The sequence below is a fragment of the Salmo trutta genome, chromosome 7 (genome assembly GCF_901001165.1).
Source record: "Salmo trutta chromosome 7, fSalTru1.1, whole genome shotgun sequence".
NCBI lineage: Eukaryota > Metazoa > Chordata > Actinopteri > Salmoniformes > Salmonidae > Salmo > Salmo trutta.
Window position 1 is genome coordinate 1770941 of NC_042963.1, and position 22464 is coordinate 1793404.

At 45.9% G+C, this 22464-nt stretch overlaps 1 protein-coding gene across 6 annotated transcripts in view; it reads left to right on the top strand.

The window, feature by feature from the left end:
- LOC115196716 (FERM domain-containing protein 4A) overlaps nt 1–22464 on the top strand; it is a 190324-nt gene that overhangs the window by 149265 nt on the left and 18595 nt on the right. For 5 of the 6 annotated variants that reach the window (XM_029757572.1, XM_029757574.1, XM_029757571.1 and 2 more), the window contains exons 5-18: nt 852–936; nt 2556–2612; nt 3390–3412; nt 6727–6810; nt 6917–6982; nt 7235–7292; nt 7449–7535; nt 14177–14253; nt 15268–15409; nt 15626–15767; nt 19982–20115; nt 20265–20387; nt 21831–22122; nt 22303–22359. In XM_029757572.1, the coding sequence (XP_029613432.1) occupies nt 852–936; nt 2556–2612; nt 3390–3412; nt 6727–6810; nt 6917–6982; nt 7235–7292; nt 7449–7535; nt 14177–14253; nt 15268–15409; nt 15626–15767; nt 19982–20115; nt 20265–20387; nt 21831–22122; nt 22303–22359 (1427 nt within the window). The remainder of the gene's footprint in view (nt 1–851; nt 937–2555; nt 2613–3389; nt 3413–6726; nt 6811–6916; nt 6983–7234; nt 7293–7448; nt 7536–14176; nt 14254–15267; nt 15410–15625; nt 15768–19981; nt 20116–20264; nt 20388–21830; nt 22123–22302; nt 22360–22464) is intronic. The other variant, XM_029757577.1, reaches the window with a different exon arrangement.

The window sequence follows — 22464 nt, forward strand, 5'->3', positions numbered from 1 at the left end:
CAGTAGCTCCCATCTCTATATATAGACTACATTCTACTGTTACAGTAGCTCCCATCTCTCTCTATATATAGACTACATTCTACTGTTACAGTAGCTCCCATCTCTCTCTATATATAGACTACATTCTACTGGTACAGTAGCTCCCATCTCTATATATAGACTACATTCTACTGTTACAGTAGCTCCCATCTCTCTATATATAGACTACATTCTACTGTTACAGTAGCTCCCATCTCTCTCTATATAGACTACATTCTACTGTTACAGTAGCTCCCATCTCGCTATTGATGGTTACTGTCTTTCTCTGCCTGCACTCAGCTGATGATGCAGATAGCCAAGCCAGCCAGCCAGCCAGCCAGCCAGCCAGCCAGCCAGCCAGCCAGCCAGCTAGCGATTGTGTGAAATGCATGGTGTGCACATTTGCGATGTGTGGTGTGATTGTGTAGATGATGTGTCTGTGTTTGTGCATCAGCGTTTGTGCGTGCGTGCGTGTGTGTTGGATGGTTGCCATGTATCAGACAGAGAGGTGTTTATTAACTGTGTGTGTGTGTGTGTGTGTGTGTGTGTGTGTGTGTGTGTGTGTGTGTGTGTGTGTGTGTGTGTGTGTGTGTGTGTGTGTGTGAGCCTCATGTCTGATGACTCCTAGTGGACACTCTGTTCTCTGCAGTTCTGCCACACATAGTGGCCTGGAACTAGATTGAATGCGTTTCCAAGACGCATACAATCGAAACTCATTGTGTCATGGTCTGTTGTACTGTACTGTGTTTTATGTTTCTGTTCATCACAGGTTTTAGAGACTATTTCCTGCCTGTTAAGCTAAAGTCATGTGTTCTGTTTTCTATGTGTTACAGGTTTTACATAGAGAGTATTTCCTACCTCAAGGACAATGCGACTATCGAACTCTTCTTCCTCAATGCTAAGTCCTGCATATACAAGGTAAGGTCATCATGGCCTGTGGTTCACATGCTTAGATATGCTTAGATATAGCATGCCTATATATATATATATATATATATATATATATATATATATACTGTATGGTATTGTTCTGCTATGTGTTAGATCAGTGAGTGTCTGTCTGTGTGTGTTCTCATGTGTTATGCATTGATGATTTATCTTCCAAGAAGTGGATTTTATTTTCCAGTCATGTCATCATTTCCCCACCAGGGGGTATATGTGGGCTGTTGGGTCGTCAGTGTGACGTTTGAACAGTAAAACCACTCTCTGTCTCCTCTCTGTTCCATTCATCCTGTTAGAAACAGATTTAGCATTAGCTAAGCTTCTGCTAGCTCCAGCTCCGAAAGTGTTAACCAGCCTCAAAATGCATCCACTGATAGCGAAGCTTCTGATAACACTCCAGCAGCACACTTAGCTTTTCCTAATGCATACCCAGCACTGACAACCTAGCGTATGCTAACACATAACCAATACTTCACACCTAAGACTAGGTGTTTATAAAGGGAGGCTGGAGAACTCTCACTGTCCAACAGACTCAAGAGAAGTAAGGGTTGTCTGTGAAGTCTACATTTCCACTCCAATAGACCATAATAGCTCTATTTTTACTCGATGCACACATGGATACAAGGACACAAAAATCAACTTTTTCAACATAACACAGACTGCGTAAATGTTACTCATGATAAAAGATTTTTGCTACACCTGCAATGACATCTGCTAAACATGTGTATGGGATCGATACCATTTGATTTGATTTGATTAGTCGTGGCTACGTTTAGGACATTATAATTGTGTTGTGGCTATAGAGTCATATTTAATGCAGTCATCTCCTGTCTGCATGTATGGAGTGTGTGTTCTACACTGGACCACACACACACATACACACACACATACACACGCACACTGCTAGACCACAGCCCCATGGTGAGAGCCCATGCTGGGTGGTACTGTTTTCAGTGTTGTGTTTCACTCTGCTGTCTGATCTCTTAACCAATGAACTGCCAGGGATTGTATAGAGGACATTCCTTACATACCTGAGCCCTTTAGTCACTAGTCATCCACACACACACACACACACACACACACACACACCTACACTACAAATACGGTGTACCTACACTACTAATACAGTGTTGTATTAGTAGTGTAGGTACATCGTAACATCGTGGTCATAGTATGAATCTGATGTATGAAAATGTGCCCCTCACAGCTCCCCACATAGGGAATGCAATGGATACATTGGATTGGGTTTATTAGCTGTTCAAGTCACAGAATAACCGTTATATAATGCTTTCCTCTCCCTCTCTCTCTCTCTCTCTCTCTCTCTTTGTCTCGCTCTCTCTCTCTCTCTCTCTCTCTGTCTCTCTCTCTCCCTCTGTCTGTCTCCCTCTTTGTCTCTGTCTCTCTCTCTCTGTTTCTCTCTCTGTGTCTGTCTCTGTTTCTCTCCCTCTCTCTCTGTTTCTCTCCCTCTCTGTTTCGATCTCTCTGTCTCTCCATCTCTCCCTCTCTGTTTCTCTCCCTGTCTCTCTGTTTCTCTCCCTCTCTCTCTGTTTTGATCTCTCTGTCTCTCCCTTTCTGTGTCTCTCTCTTTCTCCAAGGAGCTCATTGAGGTGGACAGTGAGGTGGTTTTTGAGCTGGCCTCCTATATCCTACAGGTAAGTCTGAGGTCAGAGTGACACCAGTTCCTTAATCTGCTTCCTGACACACCACACTACTCACTTTCCAATCTGCTGAAATAGTGAGCTGTCTTTCCTCTAATTCTGCTATATTTTAGAAGGATTGTTTCTCTAGCTTTGTCCCAGATCTACTCTGACTCTCCCCATTGGTTCATCATCTTTATCATGACATGAACATGACAGAGGATTATTTTTTAAATGGGCTCCCATGCCTAGTTCGAGGGAGTGAGTATGTATATTGGCCAGGTAGTGTGTAGGGTTCCGCCGCAGTCTAGGTCAGCCCATTACCACACAAACACACACAAACAATACCGCACACACACACATACACACACACACACACTCCATAGTCTTTGTGTGTGTATGTGTGTGTGTGTGCTATTGTTTGTGTGTGTGTGTGCGCGCTATTGTGCGTTTGTGTGTGTGTGCGCTACTGTGTGTGTGTGTGTGTGTGTGTGTGTGTATGTGTGTGTGTGTGTGTGTGTGTGTGTGTGTGTGTGTGTGTGTGTGTGTGTGTGTGTGTGTGTGTGTGTGTGTGTGTGTGTGTGTGCAGGTGCAGAGGTGTCAGGTATCTCTTGGTCTTTAGAGGTTTTGCTCCAGATGGAAGGATAACGTTTCTCTCTGATTTCACCGCAGGAGACTTGACCCTACCAAATATGCGCACACACACACACACACTACTTAACCCACAAAAGCCATCTTTCCCCTCCATAATACTGCATATATCTAACCACTCTCTTTCTCTTCTCTATCCAGGAGGCTAAAGGTGACTTCACCAGGTAAGAACAGTTATTATGTATTTATACTACAGTAAGCTGTATATGTAGAATATACTTCATAATAACTAATATCCAGCAGCCTCAGACCTATTGTCCCTGTCTCAGTGGGGAGTAGAGAGGTGGTGGCCCACATATGTGTTTGGTTTTTGGGCAAGGGGAGGATAGGTGTGTGTGTGACAGGAGAACAATAGCACCCATGTAAGGGGTCTGTCCTGGGCCCTCTGAGCCCATCAGAGCAGTGAAACACCCCTCCCTCTCCTCTCACAGGACCTGCCTTTGTCTGCCTGTTCTCCATCACTCTATTCCTCTCAATCTCTCCTCCCCCAGTCTCCTGATTCACTCACTCCATCCAGACTGAAGTCTGACTTTTTATTTTTTTATTTTACCAGGCAAGTCAGTTAAGAACAAATTCTTATTTTCAATGATGGCCTAGGAACAGTGGATTAACTGCCTTGTTCAGGGGCAGAACGACAGATTTTTACCTTGTCGGCTCGTGGATTAGAACTACTAGTCCAACGCTCTAACCACTAGGCTACCCTGCCGCATATTTGTGTTCGTGTGTGTGTGTGTGTGTGTGTGTGAGAGTGAGAGAGAGAGAGAGAGCGTGAGACAGGGCTCCACAGTGCATGACTCCTAACCAATTAAGAACAGAGCAGTGAAACAGGGTGAGACAAAGGCCAGGGTAGTTAAGATCTCAGCTTCCCAGCTCACATGATGAGCCTTCTGCCCCCTAAAACAACTTATCCTCTATTGATTTGCAGTTTTATGGTGTAGAGAGATGCTAGCTTACATTTAGGCAGGCTTGAGATGTCGTTTACAAAATGCCATGTGGTGCAGTGTATTTTCTGCTCCATTGTGTAACCTGCTATTGTGTAAATGGTTGTTTGCAATGCTGGTAATCATGCTGCTATGTTCCTTTAAATAAAGATGCATTGGATGTCTTCACGGTTAAAGGAACACATGAGCTGTGTTCGAATATTAACCACACTAACCGTACTATTTGTGACGTAAATTGAGTATGTAGTATGCTTATTGGTCATAGTATGGATATAGTTAGTATGCCCAAAGATCCTGGATGTCGTACTAAATTTGCCAAAATACGAAGTATACAAGCAGTGGACACTATTTCTGGGATTTGAATACAATTCTTCAGAAAATGGGCGTGGCTTCACAACATTTTCAGATTGAAAATGGTGGAATTTCATATCATTACAGCAGTAAATACTGGTATTTTAGCTAGCTACCTAACGTTAGTTGGCTACTAATACATCGAACTTGCCAGTATATTAACTATATGTCATTCTTAGCTTAACTAAGTGGTAGAGTCGCTGTGCGTTCTCAAGGGTCATTGTTAATTCGCTCCGGCTATCTACTCCGATTCCAGAGCTCTCTCGTCTGAGTGTACCAGACCGCAGAATAAATGATGATTTACGAATGCTCAACCCAGTTGAACATGGCCTGTGTCAGTAAATGTTAGCAAAAAGCATAATTAAATTGTTGCCAGCAGCACAGTTGCAGTCACCAACACTATGGATAACATGAAAACAGCCTAACCAGCTCTGTTAGGGAGAGTAAAATGGTCAGAGTGAGGTGTTCTCTCATTTGTGTCTGGAAGTAGCTAGCAAGCTAGCCAACGTTAGCCAGTTAGCTTGGGTGCTTGACTGCCGTTGGGAGGTCAGAACGCTCGGATCAATCCTACTCCTCGGCCAGGCCGTCCAATGCCACTGGCAGTGTGCGCTCTGAATTTACCAACGGACAATCTAACAACGCTCTGAATACCAACACCCAGAGCGCACTCCAGGTTGAATTTACAAACACAGCCAAAATCATAAAATGTCTAGCAAGTAATTTGTTATGCTAACAAGCTTGCAAGAGTTTGCATAGCAACAGCAGCAACTTCTGTTAGACAGGTGAAGCGCTAGTATGCTCAACTGAAAGGATACCGTTCGTTTACAGTACACGAACATGAACTAATAGTATATACTCTTTAATTATGTACAATACAGTATGTTAGTATGGGTATTCGAACCAAGCTATGGTCATATAACTTGGAGCAGTACAGGATAAGGATTCTTCGTCAGTGTGTGAGCATGGAGGGAAAGGGGGATACCTAGTCAGTTATACAACTGAACACATCTTCCGCATTTAACCCAACCCCTCTAAATCAGAGAGCTGCAGGGGGCTGCCATAATCAACATCCACAGCACCCATGGAACAGTGGTTTAACTGCCTTGCTCAGGGGCAGAACTACAGATTGTTACCTTGTCAGCTCAGGGATTTGATCCAGCAACCTTTCAGTTACTGGCCAAATGCTCTAACCACTAGGCCAGTGGCCAGGCCTGTGCAAATAAGAGAGTCAAACAGCATTCACCTTTGACCCCATTTCCTCCTTCTCACAGGGAACATTAAAAAACATGGCATCCCACAGCTCTGGAATGTGTAACATATTACGCTATATATTACACTAACATTGTACGTGTTTATGTTACTGGTTGCCCATCCATTCCTGGTGAAGGCTGCTGGGGCTGTGGCGTCCAGATCAGGTGATAAAGGTTGGGATTGAGAACCATTGCTCTAGCCCACATTAAATAATACTATAGTACTATGGTTAAATACCATAGTATTCACTGTAGTGTTTTTGCATACTTTGGCGTAGTATTCACTGTAGTGTTTTTGCGGACTTTAGTATACTGTAGTATGTGCTATAGTACTAATAGTATACTACTAAATTCTATAGCAAGTACTACACATGATCGAGGTATACTACAGCGTGTCGTATAGCATTCTACAGTATATTATAGTTCACTACAGAATGATATAGTAAGTACTGTAGTATTCTATAGTAAACTGTAGTATTTTTCATGTGGGAGATCAGGCATGTGGGAGTTACAGCTATTATATTTCCAGTGTTGGCTGTCCTTTTTTCCAGGCCTTTCCCTCAGTCTCAGGGGGCTGGGAGGTTTAGGGGATTACAGAGGGGTTTAAGACTGAGAGTCTGAAGTCTGGGGTCTCGCTATCTCTTCCTCTCTCTCTCTCTCTCTCTCTCTCTCTCTCTCTCTCTCTCTCTCTCTGCACTCTCTGCAGTTGATCCCAGCTGTGGACTGTCTCATCAGTCCCCCTGAAACACAGCAGGGCAGCATTAGTTTCCCCCACCCTGTCAGTTACTAACTCTGCCCCCAACCCATCGATTATTCTTAGGGAAATACCTTTGGATTGAAGTCAATACCTCATTGTAGTAGACAAACATCACACTATTGGAGACACCTTTGGATTGGTTTATATCACTAATGCGTGTGTTTCTGTGTGTGTCACAGTAACGACGTGACGAGGTCAGACCTGAAGAAGCTTCCAGCTCTGCCGACTCAGGCCCTGAAGGAACACCCATCTCTGGCCTACTGGTGAGTCCCAGCCTGTCTTATTGGCCCAGTTGACCAGGGCCACCAAACTCTACTGCCTGGTTGATATGAGTGATTGATTAGATGTTGTGTATGTTTTCTGTTCCAGTGAGGACCGGGTGATAGAACACTACAAGAAGCTGAATGGACAGTCCAGAGGGCAGGCCATAGTCAAGTAAGACTGGAGAGGGGAAGGGTGTGTGTGTTTCTTATGTGTCTCATGTTCTCTCCCTCTTGAGCTGTGTGTGTTCATCTCTCACACATGCTGGGTGTCTACTGCGTGTGTATCCATATGTGTGTGAGTGTGTGTGTTTTTATGACGCTCTCTCTTCCGTAGTTGATGTGAAGTTGAACACTGTGAAGTTGAACACTGTGAAGTTGAACACTCTCTGATTGACTAATGTCTCTCTCTCTCTGTCTGTCTCAGTTATATGAGCATCGTTGAGTCTCTGCCTACATATGGAGTACATTACTACACTGTTAAGGTACAACCTTATCACTTACAGTCTCTCTGTCTTGGGGTTGGTGGGTGAGGGGGTGTTTGGGAGGAGGCTTTGGGGGACTATGAAATACATGCACACACACACACACAAATATACACACACACACGCTCTGATGTGTGTACCCTCTCTCTCTGTCAGGATAAACAGGGCATCCCGTGGTGGCTGGGCCTGAGTTATAAAGGAATCTTCCAGTATGACTACCAGGACAAGGTCAAGCCCAGGAAGGTAAGACTTTCATTCTCTTTCTCTCCCTCTCGCTCCATTATGTCTCTTTTATAAAGATGTAACACTGTCCTCCCATCAGTCTCCCTGTAGTCTGTTAAAGCCTCTTACCTCTCACCCTTGACCCTGGAAAGACTAGTATCATTCATCTCCTGGCTGGATGAACCGACACACACACACACTCCCACACGTGAACTCTGACCCCTCAGTCCTGTTCTAATGTGTGTGTGTGTGTGTGTGTGTGTGTGTGTGTGTGTGTGTGTGTGTGTGTGTGTGTGTGTGTGTGTGTGTGTGTGTGTGTGTGTGTGTGTGTGTGTGTGTGTGTGTGTGTGTGTGCACATTTCAGTCTAAATGTCTCACCACTGTTCTCCCCACATTCCTGCTCTATCCCGTAATAGTCCCAGATCCTGAGGTTTCCTAGGTTACATCACCACAGAGACAGATTGGGAATGCTGGCCTAATCTCCTATTCTAGGTCACAGCATTATTTGGTGGTTTGAGATAGCTTCCAATGTTAGTATCAGGTAGAAAGGTGCTCTTTACAAACAATGGCTCTCTTGGATCCTTCATTATTGGCAGGATGTTTTCTCCCCATATTTTACATTTACATTTAAGTCATTTAGCAGACGCTCTTATCTCCCCATTTGTAGACGTAAACACACACACACACACACACACACACACACACACACACACACACACACACACACACACACACACACACACACACACACACACACACACACTGAAATGCAGTGGGTCATGCCAGGTTGAAAGTGGTCTGTACTACAATAGAGTGAATGTGTTCCAAGGCGAGGAGGAATGAAGGGAGGTTCAGGTCTTCCATGTTCTGGCTTCTCATCAGCATACACACACACACACACACACACACACACACACACACAAACACACACACACACACACACACACACACACACACACACACACACACACACACACACACACACACACACACACACACACAGAGAGAGTTACAGCTAAACCACAACCAGTAAAAATGCCTTGTTAGTGAGTTGTGAGACACTTTATGGTTTGTGAATGACTGAGGCAGATGCTGATTTAGATTTTCTTGATAGAGATTAAGCCTATGTCTCTGCTAGCTATGTCTCTGCTAGCTATGTCTCTGCTAGCTATGTCTCTGCTAGCTATGTCTCTGCTAGCTATGTCTCTGCTAGCTATGTCTCTGCTAGCTATGTCTCTGCTAGCTATGTCTCTGCTAGCTATGTCTCTGCTAGCTAGTGTGTTACCGGGTCAGATAAGTATATGAACATATGAAACAGTGCTGAAAAACAACAGGAAGCCATGGGCAGGTCTCCATAGTAACAAAAGAACACCCTGGAAACATTTAAAGCCCCCACCTTTCTGAGGGAGGGGGACAGTAGCTCAGTTGGTAGAGCATGGTGTTTGCAACACCAGGGTTGTGGGTTCGATTCCCACGGGGGGCCAAGTACGAAAAAAATAAAAAAAATAAAATGTATGAAAATGAAATGTATGCATTCACTACTGTAAGTCGCTCTGGATAAGAGCGTCTGCTAAATGACTAAAATGTAAATGTAAAATGGGAAGGGAATCAGGGATGTAATGCTTCTCTCCAGTATTACTGAGCCATTATAGACCATTCTATTCTTCATACAATCCCATGGGTATCCCCTAGGGACTTCAAGCTTTCTCAGGCATGACCTTTTCTTTGTACACATACAGTACACACACTGGCCTAACAGTGGACACACCCTTTGCCGTTCTCTAAATCAGAGTGTCACCATGTCTGTATGTGATATTGTTGTTCAGAATATTCAAAGTCTCTCTAAAGTTGTTAATAAATACACACCACTTATATAACTCCTGTCATTTATCATAATAACAACCCCTAACTCCTTGAAACTGGTTTAATTCCTCATTGTGTTGTACATTTTAGTCAGTTAGCAGACACTCTTATCCAGAGCAACTTACAGTAGTGATTTTTTTGTTTGTTGTACTGGCCCCCCATGGGAATCAAACCCACAACCCTGGCGTTGTAAACGCCATGCTCTACCAACTGAGCCACAGGGCAGACTGTTGAAGTAGCCTTACTGGTAAATGTGACTGTGGTCTGCAGTAATGGTCTATGGTACATTGACTGATTACTAAAGCCTGATACGAGGGAAGATTAAAGCGATGGTTTGTGCCAGCACACAGGGTGTGTAGGCTTCAGTCTATTCCCAGCACTAACAAACCTGATCACACTAGTTCAATACCACAACAGCTACTGGGGTGTATGTGAAACTAGTGCCAGTGTTGTCTGATGTGACACTAGTGCCAGTGTTGTCTGATGTGACACTAGTGCCAGTCTTGTCTGATGTGACACTAGTGCCAGTGTTGTCTGATGTGACACTAGTGCCAGTCTTGTCTGATGTGACACTAGTGCCAGTGTTGTCTGATGTGACACTTTGTGCCAGTGTTGTCTGATGTGAAACTAGTGCCAGTGTTGTCTGATGTGACACTAGTGCCAGTGTTGTCAGTGTTGTCTGATGTGACACTAGTGCCAGTGTTGTCTGATGTGACACTAGTGCCAGTGTTGTCTGATGTGACACTAATGCCAGTGTTGTCTGATGTGCCACTAGTGCCAGTGTTGTCTGATGTGACACTAGTGCCAGTGTTGTCTGATGTGACACTAGTGCCAGTGTTGCCAGTGTTGTCTGATGTGACACTAGTGCCAGTGTTGTCAGTGTTGTCGGATGTGACACTAGTGCCAGTGTTGTCTGATGTGACACTAGTGCCAGTGTTGCCAGTGTTGTCTGATGTGACACTAGTGCCAGTGTTGTCTGATGTGACACTAGTGCCAGTGTTGTCTGATGTGACACTAGTGCCAGTGTTGTCTGATGTGACACTAATGCCAGTGTTGTCTGATGTGACACTAGTGCCAGTGTTGTCTGATGTGACACTAGTGCCAGTGTTGTCTGATGTGACACCAGTGCCAGTGTTGCCAGTGTTGTCTGATGTGACACTAGTGCCAGTGTTGTCAGTGTTGTCTGATGTGATACTAGTGCCAGTGTTGTCTGATGTGACACTAGTGCCAGTGTTGTCTGATGTGACACTAGTGCCAGTGTTGTCTGATGTGACACTAATGCCAGTGTTGTCTGATGTGACACTAGTGCCAGTGTTGTCTGATGTGACACTAGTGCCAGTGTTGTCTGATGTGACACTAGTGCCAGTGTTGCCAGTGTTGTCTGATGTGACACTAGTGCCAGTGTTGTCTGATGTGACACTAGTGCCAGTGTTGTCTGATGTGACACTAATGCCAGTGTTGTCTGATGTGACACTAGTGCCAGTGTTGTCTGATGTGACACTAGTGCCAGTGTTGTCTGATGTGACACTAGTGCCAGTGTTGCCAGAGTTGTCTGATGTGACACTAGTGCCAGTGTTGTCTGATGTGACACTAGTGCCAGTGTTGTCAGTGTTGTCTGATGTGATACTAGTGCCAGTGTTGTCTGATGTGACACTAGTGCCAGTGTTGTCTGATGTGACACTAGTGCCAGTGTTGCCAGTGTTGTCTGATGTGACACTAGTGCCAGTCTTGTCTGATGTGACACTAGTGCCAGTGTTGCCAGTGTTGTCTGATGTGACACTAGTGCCAGTGTTGTCTGATGTGACACTAATGCCAGTGTTGTCTGATGTGACACTAGTGCCAGTGTTGTCTGATGTGACACTAGTGCCAGTGTTGTCTGATGTGACACTAGTGCCAGTGTTGTCTGATGTGACACTAGTGCCAGTGTTGTCTGATGTGACACTAGTGCCAGTGTTGCCAGTGTTGTCTGATGTGACACTAGTGCCAGTGTTGTCTGATGTGACACTAGTGCCAGTGTTGTCTGATGTGACACTAGTGCCAGTGTTGTCTGATGTGACACTAATGCCAGTGTTGTCTGATGTGACACTAGTGCCAGTGTTGTCTGATGTGACACTAGTGCCAGTGTTGTCTGATGTGACACTAGTGCCAGTGTTGCCAGAGTTGTCTGATGTGACACTAGTGCCAGTGTTGTCTGATGTGACACTAGTGCCAGTGTTGTCAGTGTTGTCTGATGTGATACTAGTGCCAGTGTTGTCTGATGTGACACTAGTGCCAGTGTTGTCTGATGTGACACTAGTGCCAGTGTTGCCAGTGTTGTCTGATGTGACACTAGTGCCAGTGTTGTCTGATGTGACACTAGTGCCAGTCTTGTCTGATGTGACACTAGTGCCAGTGTTGCCAGTGTTGTCTGATGTGACACTAGTGCCAGTGTTGTCTGATGTGACACTAATGCCAGTGTTGTCTGATGTGACACTAGTGCCAGTGTTGTCTGATGTGACACTAGTGCCAGTGTTGTCTGATGTGACACTAGTGCCAGTGTTGTCAGTGTTGTCTGATGTGACACTAGTGCCAGTGTTGCCAATGTTGTCTGATGTGACACTAGTGCCAGTCTTGTCTGATTAGACACTAGTGCCAGGGTTGCCAGTGTTGTCTGATGTGACACTAGTGCCAGTGTTGTCTGATGTGACACTAGTGCCATTCTTGTCTGATGTGACACTAGTGCCAGTGTTGCCAGTGTTGTCTGATGTGACACTAGTGCCAGTGTTGCCAGTCTTGGCTGATGTGACACTAGTGCCAGTGTTGCCAGTGTTGTCTGATGTGACACTAGTGCCAGTGTTGCCAGTGTTGTCTGATGTGACACTAATGCCAGTGTTGTCAGTGTTGTCTGATGTGACACTAATGCCAGTGTTGTCAGTGTCGTCTGATGTGAGACTAATGCCAGTGTTGCCAGTGTTGTCTGATGTGACACTAGTGCCAGTGTTGCCAGTGTTGTCTGATGTGACACTAATACCAGTGTTGTCTGATGTGATACTAATGCCAGTGTTGCCAGTGTTGTCTGATGTGAAACTAGTGCCAGTCTTGTCTGATGTGACACTAGTGCCAGTGTTGCCAGTCTTGTCTGATGTGACACTAGTGCCAGTGTTGCCAGTGTTGTCTGATGTGACACTAGTGCCAGTGTTGCCAGTGTTGTCTGATGTGCCAGTGTTGCCAGTATTGAGTTGATAAGATGGGGCCACCCTCCAACCTAGTTACGAGGGAGCATGTGTGTGTCAAGCACTCTCTGTTGCACACACTCTCCCTATCTGTAATCACACACATACACCCTCTCTCTCCTATTCTTAGCACCATGCTCCATTAAGTGTTCATACTCCATTGAGTGTACCGTTCACCGAGCGTAACTGCACTGATTATCTCGCACGTATACGCACACACACTCTCACACACACTCTTAGTCCCAACGCTGTGTTTATACATTCGTTTTTTCTCCATCAGCTCCCCCTCCTCTCCTCTGTTCCTCTTGTCCCTCTCTCTCCATTCTTTTCCCAGGCTGTTATGATTCCTGGGCTGTGCCTCCTCATCTCCTTCTTCCTCTCTCTCTGTCCTTCCTCACCCTGCCAGTTACCTTTGTTTTCTCGTGTTGTTCTGTACAGAGTTCACGCGTGTTTAGCGTTTCTTAAACCATCTCACTGCCTTTGCATCTCTACCACCACCATTGTTGGTGTGTGCTGTTTGTGTGTCTCAATGTGTGTGTGTTTCCCAGCTACTTGTGCTGTAGTGTCTCCAGTGTAACAGTAACTGCTGTGACTCTCTGTGTAACGAGAAACAGACCTCGTCAGGCAGTTTATGTGTTTGTGTGTCTGAAGAGGGGGGCTGGCTGGCTGACTAAACAAAGCAAAAGTGCTACGTTTGGTGGGGCCACAGTAATCCTCTCCCCACTCACCGTCCCTCCCTTTCTCCCAGCCACAGAGCCCAGAGCAGGAAGCGTACTCCTCGAGGGAGAGGGGGGGGGGGGGGGGGGTCAGGGGGAGGGAGGGGAGGGTCTTAGCCTGGCTATAGGAGAGGAGGAAACTTTACTTCTCACACACTCTCACACTCTCCCACACACACACACACACACACACTCGCTCACTTGCCTACAGCTGGTAAACACCCGCCAACTCAGAACTTTCTGTTCCCCTGCACCTGGGGAGGATTTAACACACACACACACACACGCACACACACACACACACACACACACACACACACACACACACACACACACACACACACACACACACACACACACACACACACACACACACACATATTGAGGAGACTTTCTCACCCAGCGGGGTGTGGTTTTATTTAAAGAGGAGCTGATGGTTCGTAAAGAGGATGGGAAAGAAGGGAAGAAAAAAAAACTTCCCTCTCTCTCTCAAGGGGGTGAGGTCATTCAGCTGGGGGAAGAGTTCTGGACGAGCCCGCTGGGTCTGGATCTGATCAGAGACCCTTACCTCATGTCCTCCCTCTTTCCTCTCCTCCCTCTCTCCTCTCTTCACTCCTCCTCCTCACTCCTCTCCTGTTCTTTCTGTTTTTGGGGTGTTGCAAAACCAATCCTAACTCTCAGTGGATGTACAGGGAAGTCATATCCAGCCAGGAGTGTGTGTTTCTGCCTTCGCAAGCTTCTGTGTCTGTTTGTATCTCCGTTTGAAGTCTGTGAGCCTCTTTCAGTTCAAAAGTGTGTGTGTGTGTGTGTGTGTGTGTGTGTGTGTGTGTGTGTGTGTGTATGTGTGCGCGCGTGGTGTGTGTGTCCTCAGGTGTTCCAATGGCGTCAGCTGGAGAACCTCTACTTCAGAGAGAAGAAGTTCTCAGTGGAAGTTCATGACCCCAGGAGGTAAATCTATATCACATCTCTGAGTGTGTGTGTGTGTGTGTGTGTGTGTGTGTGTGTGTGTGTGTGTGTGTGTGTGTGTGTGTGTGTGTGTGTGTGTGTGTGTGTGTGTGTGTGTGTGTGTTTTGTATCAGAAAGTAACTCTGTAGTAAAGAGGACCCTTTTCCATCTGCCCTGATAATATGTAGGATACATAAGTTAGTTGTGTTGATGATAAACCATGTCGGCTGGAGTGGTGAAAGGAGTGTATGGTATAGAAAAAGAGGCTTGGGTAGATGAGATTTATAATGTCTTAATTGTACCCCAGTGTAAATGCTGCTAGCTGCTTTGTGTAAAGTTTAGCAGACATAAAAATCCCAGAGCAGAGATGGTCATGGGTTGGTACTGTTGTTAGTGGTGATGATATATTAAAGACAAGTAGAGACATCAAGAGGTAAACAGCGGTGCAAGTGGCTTGTGCACACACACACACACACACAGTCTCAATTTATCTTGGCATTAAATGGAGCCTGACACAGATTGAACTGCTGATAGTCACACACACACACACACACACACACAGACACACACACACACACACACACACACACACTGAACTCTGCTGTCTAGAGGAGGAAGTCACCTGTCTTTTGTTTATTTCACATCTCTACAGAGAGAGAGAGGGAGAGAGAGAGAGAAAGACGGGAGAGAGAAAGACGAGAGAAAAGGAGAGAGACGGGCAGAGAGAAGAGAGAGCTGTTTTATTGGAGGCAGTAGTTAGCATGAGATACAGCTAACTTTCTGTCTAAACACTGTAGAGTAAATCATGTCATGGGAGTCAATGTGTGTGGTACTGCTGAACATCACTACTAGACATAGCCTCTCTCTTTCTAGAATAAGTGTGTTATCCCTTGCGTCTGGCCCTGCTATAGGCCGTTGGGGTGTGTGTGTACGTGCGCGTGTGCATGTTCTTTAATTTACTGTGTGTGTGTTTGTGTATTCAGTGTGTATAAGGAGGCCTTGTGTCCGTCTCTACTGTAGGGCGTCGGTGACCAGAAGGACGTTTGGCCACAGTGGTATAGCTGTCCACACCTGGTACGCCTGCCCTGCTCTCATTAAGTCTATCTGGGCCATGGCCATCAGCCAACACCAGTTCTACCTGGACCGCAAGCAGAGCAAGGTAACACATAGAATCACTGGGGAGGTTCTAGAATGAGTCTGAGGTTCTAGAATGAGTCTGAGGTTCTAGAATGAGTATGGGATTCTAGGATGAGTGTTGGAGACTAGAGTGTGTGTAGTTCTAGAGTGTGGTATAGCATCACCATACCAGTAGAAACAAGCAGAAATACAGGATTTTGTAAAGATCTAATATTTCCCTCTGTGTGTGCGTGTCCAGTCTAAGATCCATGCGGCTCGTAGCCTCAGTGAGATAGCCATCGACCTGACAGAGACTGGCACTCTGAAGACATCTAAACTGGCCAACATGGGCAGCAAGGGCAAGATCATCAGTGGCAGCTCTGGCAGTCTGCTCTCCTCAGGTAAGTCTCCGTGTGTGGCTGTTTTTGCATGTGTGTCTGTGGCCTGCAGTACACTTACCCTGTACTCCACCCCATAATGTTGAGGCCCTGGCCTCTATATGTAGTGTGGTAGAGGAGAGGGGGATAGACGGAAGAGAGGGATGTAATGGAGGGTGGGCAGCTTTGTCCTGGTCTCTTGGACAAAGCCTCTCTGTGTAGAGGGAGGTAATGTGGTTAGAAAGAGATTTGTGAGAGGAGACTAGAGGTCGACTGATTATGATTTTTCAACGCCGATACCGATACCGATTATTGGAGGACCAAAAAAATCCGATGCCGATTTTTTTATTTTTTTATTTATTTGTAATAATGGCAATTACAACAATACTGAATGAACACTTATTTTAACTTAATATAATACATACATTTAAGTTCCTTGCTCAGAACATGAGAACATATGAAAGCTGGTGGTTCCTTTTAACATGAGTCTTCAATATTCCCAGGTAAGAAGTTTTAGGTTGTAGTTATTATAGGAATTATAGGACTATTTCTCTCTATACGATTTGTATTTCATATACCTTTGACTATTGGATGTTCTTATAGGCACTTTAGTATTGCCAGTGTAACAGTATAGCTTCCGTCCCTCTCCTCACTCCTACCTGGGCTCGAACCAGGAACACATCGACAACAGCCACCCTCGAAGCAGCGTTACCCATGTAGAGCAAGGGGAACAACTACTCCAAGTCTCAGAGCGAGTGACGTTTGAAACGCTATTAGCGCGCACCCGCTAACTAGCTAGCCATTTCACATCGGTTACACCAGCCTAATCTTGGGAGTTGATAGGCTTGAAGTCATAAACAGCGCAATGCTTGAAGAATTGCGACGAGCTGCTGGCAAAACGCACGAAGGTGCTGTTTGAATGAATGCTTACGAGCCTGCTGCTGCCTACCATCGCTCAGTCAGACTGCTCTATCAAATATCAAATCATAGACTTAATTATAACATAATAACACACAGAAATACGAGCCTTTGGTCATTAATATGGTCGAATCCGGAAACTATAATTTCGAAAACGAAACGTTTATTATTTCAGTGAAATACGGAACCGTTCCGTATTTGATCTAACGGGTGGCATCCCTAAGTCTAAATATTCCTGTTACATTGCACAACCTTCAATGTTATGTCATAATTATGTACAATTCTGGCAAATTAATTACGGCCTTTGTTAGGAATAAATGGACTTCACACAATCCGCAATGAGCCAGGCGGCCCAAACTGCTGTATATACCCTGACTGCTTGCATGGAACGCTAGAGAAGTGACACAAATTCATGTTAGCAGGCAATATTAAATAAATATGCAGGTTTAAAAATATATACTTGTGTATTGATTTTAAAGAAAGGCATTGATGTTTATGGTTAGGTACATTGGTGCAACGACAGTGCTTTTTTCGCAAATGCGCTTGTTAAATCATCACCCGTTTGTCGAAGTAGGCTGTGATTCAATGAGAAATTAACAGGCACCGCATCGATTATATGCAACGCAGGATACGCTAGATAAACTAGTAATATCATCAACCATGTGTAGTTAACTAGTTAGTGATTATGTTAAGATAGATCGTATTTATAAGATAAGTTTAATGCTAGCTAGCAACTTACCTTGGCTTCTTGCTGCCCTCGCGTAACAGGTAGTCAGCCTGCCATGCAGGCTCCTCGTGGAGTACAATGTAAGGCAGGTGGTTAGAGCGTTGGACTAGTAACCGGAAGGTTGCAAAAACAAATCCCCGAATCCCCCCTGAACAAGGCAGTTAACCCCCGTTGCTAGGCTGTCATTGAAAATAAGAATGTGTTCTTAATCTGACTTGCCGAGTTAAATAAAGGTGTAAAAAAAAAATCTGCAATTCGGTGGCCAAACATACCAATTACTGATGGTTATGAAAACATGAAATCAGCCCTAATTAATCAGCCATTCCGATTAATCGGTCGACCTCTAGAGGAGACAGTGGTAACCCCCCCTCATCCCCTATCTAGGCCAGGGCAGGGGTCTGTGGGAACCGAGTTAGAGAGGACAGGGCTGTGAATCTACCTTTAAACTTCAGGACAGAAACCCTTGATGTTTTCCCAAAGGCCGTTTCCACCAACATTGTGGAAGTGTGAAAGGCACAGGCAAGATCAACTAATGTTTAGTGAAAGTGCTAGTAGTTTAGAGTGAGAGAAAAGAGCGGTACACACATACTGCCAACTGTGTGTGTGTGTGTGTGTGTGTGCATGTATGTGCAAGGTCAGCTATATCCACACGCAGCTGACATCTTATGAAATCAATTAAGGGAGACCAGGGTTGGTTGTCACACTTTTTACTCTTGTGTGTATTTCTCAGAACCAGTATATCTTACAAGACTCTTTTCAATATCAGGAGAAAGACCAAGGTCTTGGGTTGAGATGGGATGCTTTTTATCCTCATATCGAACATGGAGTTATCAGCCATCAAACACACTCTTTCTGCTTGTGACAACCAGCCCCATCGCGGGGTTGGAAGTCACATAGTATGGGGTTGGTTGTCACAATGTAACGCATTCCTTTTGTAACAGGAAATTAAGCAACACAGCAAGCCTTTCTTTAATCCAACGATATTCCTAACTAAACTCATAATATTCTACTTTGAGAATATTATATTACATTTTGAGTACGTTTGTGTGTGTATGCGCGTGTTTGCACGTGCGTGTGTGTGGATGTGTGCTATTTCTCCTGTCCCGTATTTCTCTGGATCTGCCTCTCTCTCTCTTCCTCACTTTGTGTCTTGCTGTTTCTCAGCTACAGTATCTCTATATAACTCTTCGCTCTGTCTTGTCCTCTCACCCACTCCATTCAGTGTTTTTATCCCTGCTCTTACACACACACACACACACACACACACACACACACACACACACACACACACACACACACACACACACACACACACACACACACACACACACACACACACACACACAGAGAGAGAGGTCATTCTGGCAGTGGGATGTAGAGATTGTTAGTGAGAGGGATTCCTCCAGGCTTAGGTAGTCTTGGGAGATGTTGACCCAACTCAAAACATCACTACTCTCTCTCCTCAGGGAAGTGTGCGTGTGTGTGCGTTAAAGGGATACTGCGTGATTCTGGCAGCTCTGATCTTTTTCTACTTCCCCAGAGTCAGATAAACTCGTGGATACCATGTTTATGTCTAAACATGCAGTATGAAGGAAGTTAGAAGTAGATTCTCAAGCCAATCCTTACTAGCATTAGCGCAATGACTAGAAGTCTACAGGTACAGTAGCATCTGTAGACTTCCATCTGATGACACGCCGCTGTGCTTACCACCGGTCATCTCTGCCTGGCAACAGAATGATGTCACTGAGTAGTGATGTCATCTTTAGGCGTCTCCTTCACATTCTCTACAATTTTCAGCAGTGTAGACATTCTGTATTCATTTCTCTACAGGGCAGTCAGTGTGGCAGTACTGGTTCACATCTTAGCTCCTGACCCTAGACCAGGGGTGGCTAACTTTCCTCCTGGAGGGCATCCCTGCTCTAACATAGTTCATACAACGATTAGTATAGCTGTTTATCGTTATTGTAAAACACAGTGTTTACTCCAGTATGTCGTACACAATGGTGTTTGGTGACAGGGGGACTGTTGTTAGTGTATTTGAGCAGTGACAGGGAGTGTGTGTGTGTGTGTGTGCGTGTGTGCGTGTGTGTGTGTGTGTGTGTGTGTGTGAGTGCGTGCGTGCGTTTGATGGGGAGGGAGAGGCTGGCACGACGTTGTGCCTGCAGGGTTGGAGACTGTGCGTCACAGACTGTGTCCTCGGCTGCTCCATCCCACTCACACACACTCACACACACACACACATGCACACACCCTCCCCACACACACAGTCTTAGACCTCCTTATCGAAGCGTTCCACTCACTTCCCGGTAAACATCCTGAGTTGTCGGCAGGTGCCTTCGCCCCCTCCCCCGTCCCTCACCCTCTCCTTGTTTCTCTCTGTCTCTCTGGAGGTCTGGGTCAGACAATGCCATTGTGTTGGGCTCCAATGTTGTCAGTGCTGTATTTGGGTGTATGTATATGTGTGCTCCACACAGTAACGTTACAGTAAGCTTGTTTCTGACAAGGTTCCACACTCTGGTCCATGTTTAGTGCTAAGTTCTTAGTCTGTTATTTGTGCGTGTGTTCTGACTGTATCTCTGTTCTGTGTGTGAAGGTTCCCAGGAGTCGGACAGTTCTCAGACAGCTAAGAAAGACATGCTGGCAGCACTGAGGGCCAGGCAGGAGGCTCTGGAAGAGACACTCAAACAGCGACTAGAGGAACTCAAGAACATCTGTATCAGAGAGGCGGTAAGACACACACATGCACGCACGCACGCACACACACACAAACAAAGACACAAACATACGCTGCATGTACACTCACTCATACAGACACACAGACGTCAATGATTCATGATCAAGATAATGTATTTCTGTCCCTCTCTCTCTCTCTCTAGGAGTTGACAGGGAAGCTTCCTAAGGAGTATCCATTAGATCCAGGGGAGGAGCCTCCGACAGTCAGGAGGAAGATTGGCCCCGCCTTCAAACTGGACGAACACAAGATCAAGCCGAAAAGAGAGGTCAGAGAATACACTCAAACTGGCACTTCCCTAAGTCCACATCAGAGCCAACTGTTTCCAGTGGTTCCATTCAGTTCAAGTAAATGGGAGGAGTTGTATTTGTCTCCCAGTATAGATACACTTCCTCAGGAACCTGGAGTGATTTAATAGATCTGGTTAAGACTTGGGGATGGAGAACTGATCCTAGATGATTGGGTGAAGCAGAAGAGTAACTGGGGCAGTGACTAAACCAGCCGTCTGAAACTTCTTAGATCTGGCTTGAAGTCATCCTCAATCCCTCTTTCTCACTATTCTTCTATTTGTGCCGTAATATATTTTCCACTGCTACAGGGCTGACTAAAAATAGCCTGTCTGTTCCTTACCACAGGAAGCGGTTATAGTGGGAGAGAAAGAAAGTGTGTGCAAGCCAGTGTACATGTGTTTGTGTGCACGTGTGCATGCGTGCATGCGTGCGTGCGTGTGTGTGTGTGTGTGTGTGTGTGTTGGATTGTATGCATTGAAACTGATCCAGTGGTAAAGTATTAGGAAACCGCCAGGCAAGCAGAAAGATGTCTCAGATTTTACACTAGTCAAACCTTGTTACCTCAGAAGACACACACACACACACACAGAGAGGTCATTCTGGCAGTGGGATGTAGAGATTGTTAGTGAGAGGGATTCCTCCAGGCTTAGGTAGTCTTGGGAGATGTTGACCCAACTCAAAACATCACTACTCTCTCTCCTCAGGGAAGTGTGTTCGCGCATGGCTGCGTGCATGTGTGAAAAAGGCCTACTGTTCTGTTTTTCTGAGGTGAGGTGAGGAGTGGGGGGGGGGGGGGGTTCTGAGGTGAGGATTAGGGGGGAGTAGGGGGGTTTCTGAGGTGAGGATTAGGGGGGAGTAGGGGGGTTTCTGAGGTGAGGGTTGGGGGGGAGTAGGGGGGTTTCTGAGGTGAGGATTAGGGGGGAGTAGGGGGGTTTCTGAGGTGAGGATTAGGGGGGAGTAGGGGGGTTTCTGAGGTGAGGGTTGGGGGGAGTGGGGGGTTTCTGAGGTGAGGGTTAGGGGGGAGTGGGGGCCGTTTCTGAGGTGAGGGTTAGGGGGGTGTTTTTTGGGAAATGGGGGTCTCGGAGGAGGCTGTGCAATACTAGTGGAGGGGGTGGAGGTTAGGGGGAGGGTAAGGGGAAGCTGGGGGTGTTTTAGGGGTTCTGAAGGGAGACGAGACAGGGCTAGGAAAGAAAGGGGGAGGAAGGAAGATAGATGATTTCCTCATTGTGTTTTTCCAGGCCTGGGAACATGCTTTAGGTTACTACTGGTGGACGTGGACAGGAGTTACTCATGTCTGAGTGTGTCATCGCTTGTGTGTGTTTGTTTCTCTTTGTGCACACAGTTATGTGTTTGTGTGTACACGTGTTTCACAATTCCTAACCCTTGCATCACTCTCTCTCTCTCTCTCTCCCTCTCACCAGGAGGAAGAGCTAGAGCGTCTAGAGAGGGAGTTTGCCATCCAATCACAGATCACGGAGGCTGCGAGGCGGTTGGCCGGCGATCCGCACGGGAGCAGTAAGAAGCTGAGGAAACAGAGGAAGACGTCGTACCTGAACGCACTGAGGAAACTCCAGGAGATAGAGAACGCCATCAACGAACAGCGTGTCCGCTCTGGGAAGAAACCCACGCAACGCGCTTCGCTTATCATAGAGGGTGAGACTACACACATGCTGAGAGAATCGCTTATACGAACCACAGCGCGTAACAAACAGGGTGAGACCAGGCACACATACACAACATCAAAAATTCACATACACCATACACACACACTCAAACACACTCACACAGACACCCCCACACAGCAAGAAGTGCTCATAAACATTCATTTAAACACACCTACCTAACCCCAACCAATGCCATAGTAAGAGTGTTTTCCTCTGTCCTCTACCACAGAGGCCAACATCGGCTCAGAGGACAGCTCTCTGTCGGACGCTCTGGTCCTCGACGACGGTATGTTTACCTCTCTCTCTCTCTCTCTCTCTCTCTCTCTGTTGGACGCTCTGGTCCTAGACGACGGTATGTTTACCTCTCTCTCTCTCTCTCTCTCTCTCTCTG